This window comes from Tasmannia lanceolata, unplaced genomic scaffold, assembly GCF_043159265.1.
Source record: "Tasmannia lanceolata isolate RefF3 unplaced genomic scaffold, GAP_Taslan_0.1 ptg000012l, whole genome shotgun sequence".
Taxonomy (NCBI): Eukaryota; Viridiplantae; Streptophyta; class Magnoliopsida; order Canellales; family Winteraceae; genus Tasmannia; species Tasmannia lanceolata.
Genome location: NW_027518689.1, coordinates 24,050,219 through 24,058,450, shown reverse-complemented (window position 1 = coordinate 24,058,450; position 8,232 = coordinate 24,050,219). Strand labels below are relative to the sequence as shown.

Genomic DNA, 8,232 nt, shown 5'->3' with positions numbered 1-8,232 from the left:
TTCCTTCCTCCTGATTGTACCCTTGGGCTACAAGCCTAGCTTTATTTCTAGTGATAATTTCATTTTCATCCATTTTGTTTCTATACACCCATCTCGTGCCAATGCTTGGATGATCACTAAGCCTAGGCACTAGCCTCCACACCTTGTTCCTTTCGAATTGACTTAACTCTTCTTGCATAGCCATCAACTAATATTCATCCTTTTCTGCTTCCTCGATGGACTTAGGTTCTAATTCGGATAGGAACGCCAAGTTGTTACTCACACTTCGATAGTATGATCTAGTTCTTACCGGCGATATGGCATCACCTAAGATTTGGGATTCAGGATGATCTACCAATATTCTCCTATCCCTAGGTAATGAGTCATCATCTACACTCTCAACTTCCTCAATAAGTAATGTATTACTTGTAGATGCATGGGGAGGAGCATTTGTCTTAGGTAAGAGATGTTCAATATGTTCATCCTCATCATGTGGCATTTCTTGAGGTGTTGGCTCTCTCTCATCAAATGTCACATGCATGGATTCTTCTACAACTAGGGTTCTTCTATTAAATACTCTATATGCCTTGCTATGTGTAGAATACCCTAAGAATATGCCATCATCCGACTTCTTATCAAATTTGTGTAAGTTATCTTTAATGTTCAAGATGTAGCATTTACAACCAAACACTCTAAAGTAGCTTATATTTGGTTTCAAGTTTTTCCAAAGCTCATAAGGTGTTTTCTTAGTAATTGGCCTCATATATACCCTATTTATGATATAGCAAGCGGTGATAACCGCCTCCGCCCAAAAATATCTTGGGAGATCATTTTCATGGAATATAGTTCTAGCCATTTCTTGGAGGGTTCGGTTCTTTCTTTCTACAACCCCATTTTGTTGAGGTGTCCTAGGTGCAGAAAAATTGTGTTTGATGCCATGTTCATTACAGTAAGTGTCAAATTGTACATTTTCAAATTCCGTTCCATGGTCACTCCTAATGTAAGATATGGAAATACCTTTCTCATTTTGGACTTGATTACACAATTTAAGAAATTTTTTGTAGGTTTCATCTTTATGTGCTAAAAGTATGACCCATATATATCGTGAGTAGTCATCCACAATGACAAACACGTACCTCTTTCCACCTAGGCTACTTGTCTTCATTGGTCCAAAAATATCCATATAAAGTAGTTGCAAGGGGTAGGTGGTTGAGATCATATTTTTATGGGTAAATGAGCTCTTCAATTGTTTGCCTAATTGACAAGTTCTACAAATGTGATCTTTGGTGTATTTGAACTTAGGCAATCCTCTAACAATGTCTTTTGAGGAGAGGGTTGAAATGAGATCTATTCCGGCATGACCCAACCTCCTATGCCATAGCCAAGAATCTTCACTAATGGCATTAAGACAAGTTACATTTTGGAGTCTAAGATCATCTAGCCCAATAGTGTAAATGTTATTGTCTCTAGAACCTATGAATAGTACTTTTCCATCTATCTTATTCTTAACAATGCATTTGTGGGGTTGAAGACTACTTCAAAACCATTGTCACACAATTGACTAATGCTAATAAGATTATGGGATAAGCCATCAACATAAACTACATCATGTATGGGAGAGGAAGAGTTAGCGATGGTGCCTTCTCCTTTGACTTTTCCTTTCTTATCATCTCCAAAGGTAACATCTCCACCATCCTTGAGTGATAGGGATGCAAATTGAGTGAGATCTCCGGTCATGTGTCTAGAGCATCCACTATCAAGGTACCATGTAGGGTGTCAACGGATCCACTTCGGGTCGGATCCACCTATGTCACAGTCACGATCCATTCAAATTCCTTATCAGTCGGGTCAGACTCGGATTGTTCTTCGGATCCTAATTTCCAAGTCATGATCACGATCCATTTTAATTCGGACCGTCCATCAGAGTGTCCTATTATGTCCCACTAAGCTAAGTAAACAACTATTTTTTTTAAAACGAGTAAGAATGGCAGTCCACTATTAGTGTGTCTCTATGCATTTTCTTCTACTAAATTAAAATTTTATCTATGTTTAATCTATGTGTAAAATAATGCTTGTAAACATTAAAACTAATCAAAATTACATACACAAATATAATGTATAACTATTATCAAGGAATATGATTCATAACAATAACATTCAGTAATAAAAACTGATGAACTAATAATATATTCATGACGGCATATATGTTCAATAGACCAGCATAATGAAAGTAAAAACTGAGAAAATGAATCAAGAAAAAAAAAGACTCACCATGATAATCCTCACCAGCATGACGCGGAACCATCCAAAAATAGTATTGCTCTTCTAAACCATTTCTAAATTCCTGCAAATTCTAAGAATTGTGTATACTTTCAACTGAAATAGTGAAACTTATAATAAGAAAAATGATGCTTGACCAAGACAACAAATCAAATGAGTCATTTGTAAATAATTCACTAATAATAACATCAACCCACCATAAATACATAGGTCTGCAAAAGTTGACAAGATTCATGTAACCATAAAGTAATAAATAAAAATATCAAACTCAAAAACACATTGTTGCCATGTTGGTTTTGCAATTGGCACAACTAAACCAAAAATATCTCCAATCCATTGTTTTTGCGATTGGCACAACTAAACAAAAAAATCTCCAATCCATTGTCGATATACCCTACACCAACATACAAAGGAACAAAATAATTAATTTAAATATATGTGAATCATAAATTCAACAATGCAAAACAAAAAATTAAGCAACATCTAATAAGTAACCAACTATTTACCTGTCTCAGAGAAAATACTATAAAGACCACCTCTAGTCTTCATCGCCAATTGTGATAGAATTCGTAGAACTAGCCAAACCTTTCACAAGTATACGAAGCAAATGTTAAAAATTAAAAACCACATTTATAAACTACAATTAGAATAGTAAAAAACTTAAATTGAATATATATGTACCATCAATTGAAGCCTGCAACCAATCTTGCCCACAAATGAGAGCCTCTACTGTCTTTGGAAGTAATGAACTACGATACTGATCTAATACTCTACCTCCAGTACTGAATGCAGACTCAGAAGCTACAGTTGATATGGGAATCCCCAAGATGTCACGAGCCATTATAGAGAGTGTGGGATAGTTGAGTGCATTGCTCTTTCACCAACTCAATACATCAAATTCATCCGTGGGAGGAACTATGATAATGGCTTCATCCAAATAATGATCTAAATCCCCCTTCCTTTCCACCCTTGAAGAACTTTCTATAGCAAATTGGTGAAAAAGATTCATTTTATCTTGTCGACTTGGATTAGTGTTGAGCCCTACCCTTTCCTCATTTGCAAAATTAAAACCTGAGAGAGATGATATCTCGGTAGATGAAGCTTGTTTTCTTTCATACTCTCGGTAAAGGTCTCTAATGGCATTTTTGGCTTTTTGGATTTCCATCTCACTTCTTTCAAAATAGTAAATTTTAGAATAATAATACTCCAATAGCTTCAACTTGTACCTAGGATCTAAAACTACTGCAATCGATAAGATCAAGCTGCATTCTCCCCAATACTTATCAAACTTGTCTTTCATTCTCTCAACAATGGATCTCATAAACAATTTATCGCACACATATGCCTCATGCAATGCACACCGAATTGATACTAATTCAGGAAAAATATATTTCTAGTAGGAGACTTGGTAGCAGAAAAAATATTGGTAGCATCATAAAAGACTTTCAAAAAATTGCAAATAATTTTAGCATTTTCCCATTCATCTTTTGTAGGTGCTACTTGATAATTCAGATCACGCTGCGTCATTTGAAGAAATGCATCCTTATATTCTAGTGCAACTTGTAACATAAGGAATGTCGAGTTCCACCTAGTTGGAACATCAAGGCAAACCTTCTTTTCACTACTTATCTTTGACACTCTAGCCAATTCCTGAAAAATTTGTTGACGTGATTGTGAAGCCTTCACATACTTCACACTCTCACGAACCTTGTGGATCACATTATTAATCACTTCCAAGCTACTCTGTACAACCAAGTTTAAGATGTGTGCACAACAACGAACGTGAAAAAACTTACCCTCAAGTGGAAGTGTGTCATGCAATTTTTCTTTCAACCTAGCACACATGCTATCATTTGTTGTCAAATTATCTACAGTCATGGTAGATATCTTTCCATCAATTTTCCACTCTAATAACTGTCGATAAATTGTGTCACATAAATTTATTGCAGTGTGAGGAGATGGTTCCACGGCAAAATTAATTATCCTCTTGTTCAACACCCAGTCATGATCAACAAAATGTGCTGTGAGACATATATATCCAAGTGTTTGGTTGGATGTCCACATATCTGTTGTAAGGCTGATACGACCAGGAATAGTTTCAAATACTGTAGAGAGCTTTTCTTTCTCTTTCTTATAAATCGCTAAGCAATCAGACTTAATAGTGTTCCTAGACACCATCTTGAATAACGGCTGAAGATTCTTAGCAAATTTAATAAACCCGGGGTGTTCTACCATTTTAAAGGGGTACTCATGCAACATTATCATATGAGCAAGATCTTGTCGGCTTTGATTTTGATCAAACTTAAAATTACTAATACAAGTACTCCCATCTGTTTTTGCTTGACCCCAAGACAAAATTTTTTGTCTTACGTCCTGATTTTTGTTTTTAGGACAATGCGCAAGATGTCGTTTTAAGTGAGTAATTCCACTAGTACTTGAACCCGTGAGATTCCTCTTACAATGTTTGCATTTAGCCCACAAAACCCCATTTGAATCTTCTTCTTTTTCAAAATCATTCCAAATGACTGACCTTAATTTACGTCGTCTAGGGCTAGGTGGTGAGTGATTTCCATCATTAACATCAACATCCACAATATCCTCAGACATTGTTGAAATAATTTCCTGTATAACATGTAAAACTAACCATAGATATTGTTTAGCTAGTTTAGCATCATTCATTACAATCAAGAAAGATACAAGGCGAGATTAATACAGGAGAATGTAAATGAGTTTCTGAATTGTACATAAAAAGCATTCATAAACAAAAGGCCATGTTTGGAAACCATGAAAACTTATAGAGCGAGGATTTTTTCACCCCACGTCAAAAAGTGTTAAGTCTGCCCACAATTCCGCTAAAAGGGGAGCGCAATTAGATGTGCCATAGGATGATCCAAAACCATGAAAACTTATTGCCTTCACTTTATTAAAAGTACAGTATTGCCTGCACCATAGGATAATCCAAACCATCCATTAGATGGGCCACGGCTGAAATAGGTTGTGTCCCAAAAATCATTTCCATAGGCTGATCCTAACCCTTCGATCTGAATGTTAGAGGCTTGATCCTAACCATCTAGATCATTTAGCCCATTAATTTAAGAAGGCCTAGCCCAATTCAATGTATAAACATTGCTTAAAACAAAGAGTTTCTAACTTCACAAGAGGTGAGGAATAGTTCTTAATCCTCACCATCTGCAAAAAGACTCTTCTACAAATTCCAGAACCTTTTTCCAACACTATTTCAAATTCAAAATTTTCATTTCTAAAATTTAATCCTCCAACAATCTGACAAATGGGTCTCAATTTATCTCTTTAAAGCTAATGAAAGCCCTCAAAAAGGTTTGCTTGATGCTTCAAAATAACTTTCTTGATTTTTCGATGTTTATTTTTTGGGTTTTTCTTGGGTTTTGGGGAATCTCTATCTAAAACCATTTTCCCTAAAAAAAAATTATGTTTGAAATTCATGTATTGGGTTTTGGGTCTTTTCCAAAACCCTTAGTTATTCACTGTAGGTTTCTTTCTGAGAAGGGTTTGGATGTTGGAGGCTATGCTATGGTATTTTGGGGAGATTGAAAAAAATTTCTATCATTTGAGGCAAGTGGGTCTCCTTAATTTTACCCCTTTTCGAAGTCTTGGATTTGGTTTGGGCGGGCTTTGAATATTGGGAATCAAAGAAGCTGATATCAGGTTAGAGATTGGGGTTTTGATTTGTCCCTATTTTTTGTGGATAGGGTTTATGGGTATCTCATGAAAAAAAAAAAGCAAAATCCCCAAATTTAATGCATGTGTTTTCTAGGGTAATATGTGAGTTTATGAACTAACATAATCAAACCTTACCTTCAAAGCTTGAGAGATACACACCGTTGTTGTTAATGGTAGAGAAAAGAACAAAACCCTAAAATCCCTTTTTCTTTCCTCCGTGAAAAGTGAAAACTGAAACGGTGAAAGACTGAAAGTAAAAGTTAAAAAGGAGGAATGAAACGGCTGAAAAGTGAAAAACTGAAAGTCTGAAAACAAGGAAATCCCGCTGCCTTATCCTATTCATTAGTGATAAGAGATGTTTTGACCAAAATACCCTTCATAGAAATAATAGCATTTACAAAATTTGAAGGGTATTTTTGTCAAACATTTCGGATCGTGACTATCCAATGGGCATCTCTGCCGTGCCCATACCCAATCCGAAATTTTTCGGATCCCAGATTTTAGGGTCCGAAATAAGCCCATGGATCCTATTCGTATGTTTAGATCCCGTTCATTAACGTTCGGATTCGGACGATCCATTGGACCGTCTGGATCCATTGACATCCCTAATTTTTAGGGGTAAATGAGCTCTTCAATTGTTTGCCTAATTAACAAGTTCTACAAATGTGATCTTTGGTGTATTTGAACTTAGACAATCCTCTAACAATGTCTTTTGAGGAGAGGGTTGAAATGAGATCCATTCCGGCATGACCCAACCTCCTATGCCATAGCCAAGAATCTTCACTAATGGCATTAAGACAAGTTACATTTTGGAGTCTAAGATCATCTAGCCCAATAGTGTAAATGTTATTGTCTCTAGAACCTATGAATAGTACTTTTCCATCTATCTTATTCTTAACAATGCATTTGTGGGGTTGAAGACTACTTCAAAACCATTGTCACACAATTGACTAATGCTAATAAGATTATGGGATAAGCCATCAACATAAAGTACATCATGTATGGGAGAGAAAGAGTTGCCGATGGTGCCTTCTCCTTTGACTTTTCCTTTCTTATCATCTCCAAAGGTAACATCTCCACCATCCTTGAGTGATAGGGATGCAAATTGAGTGAGATCTCCGGTCATGTGTATAGAGCATCCACTATCAAGGTACCATGTGTTCTTCTTGTTATGGCTTTTAGGGCATACCTACATATGCATAAGCAGGTGAGATCCCTTTGGTACCCAATTTTTCTTAATCTTGCTAAGCTCATTTATTTTCACTTTAGAGTTCAATTTGATTTTATCTTGTTTAGCATACATGCAAGCAACTTTATAATGTTCTTCTAGACAACAATAAAAGCAAGTTTTAGTACCACTAGAAGAGGCCTTTACAAATTTACTTTTATAATTTGACATTGTAGTATTCCATTTATGTCCAAGTCCACTTTTATCATGTGACAATCTTTGAATATCAACAAGCCTATCCAATTTTAGTGAACCATGTTCGAATTTTTCAAAGAGTTTCTTTAACTCATCATGTTCATGAGATAGTTTACTATTTTCATGCTTTAGCTTGTTGTTTTCAATAGATAGTTCTTGTCGATTTTTATTTAAAATTTTGATAGTAGCATTTAAATCATGAATTTCAACTTTATATTTTTCATTTTCATCATCTAAAAATTCATGGTCTTTCTTTAACCAACCAAATTCTTTTGTCATGTTAGAAAGAGAATTTTCAAGTGATGCATTTTTATCAAGTTCTATTTCAAGTACATCATGTGCACTTTGCAAGGAATCAAGAACTTCTTTTAAAATAATAACATCCTTTGGAGTGAGTGGACTCTGCCACGGATGATGCAAGATATATTGGATTGTCTCCAAGGATCTCGGAATCCCAATGGAAAAGATTTTTGGGGGGCATTGGTTGCCTTGATCATACTTTATAAAGTCCCTGCGGGGAAAGATGTATGAATCCTTGGTTATTTGGGAGCAAAACAACTCAACTCTGTTGGGAGGACGTCGAATAAATGTGTTTGGAAGACTCAAGGAGTGCCCAAAGAGTTGATTGATCCCTAGCTGAAAGATTCCGGGAATCCCCAGATGAAACATCGGCGAAATGAGCCAAAAATTGCGGGAGTTTTGAAACTTATTGATTTGATAGTGAGCTTGCTAGAGCACACCCTGGAGAGAGTCCAGCTGAGGGATCTCGAGAGTCAAGGAAGTCTTCAGTGTCCAAGCTGAGATTAGACCCATCGTCCGCCTCGGATGTAGTCCAGGATCTTCAGGAGCAG

General features: G+C 36.1%; 1 protein-coding gene across 1 annotated transcript; it reads right to left on the bottom strand.

Moving 5' to 3' along the window:
- Positions 1-3,630: 3,630 nt before the first annotated feature.
- LOC143888651 (zinc finger BED domain-containing protein RICESLEEPER 2-like) lies at positions 3,631-4,866 on the bottom strand. Its single transcript, XM_077393087.1, has one exon. The coding sequence runs from the start codon at positions 4,864-4,866 to the stop codon at positions 3,631-3,633; it is 1,236 nt and encodes a 411-aa protein (XP_077249202.1).
- Positions 4,867-8,232: the final 3,366 nt, after the last annotated feature.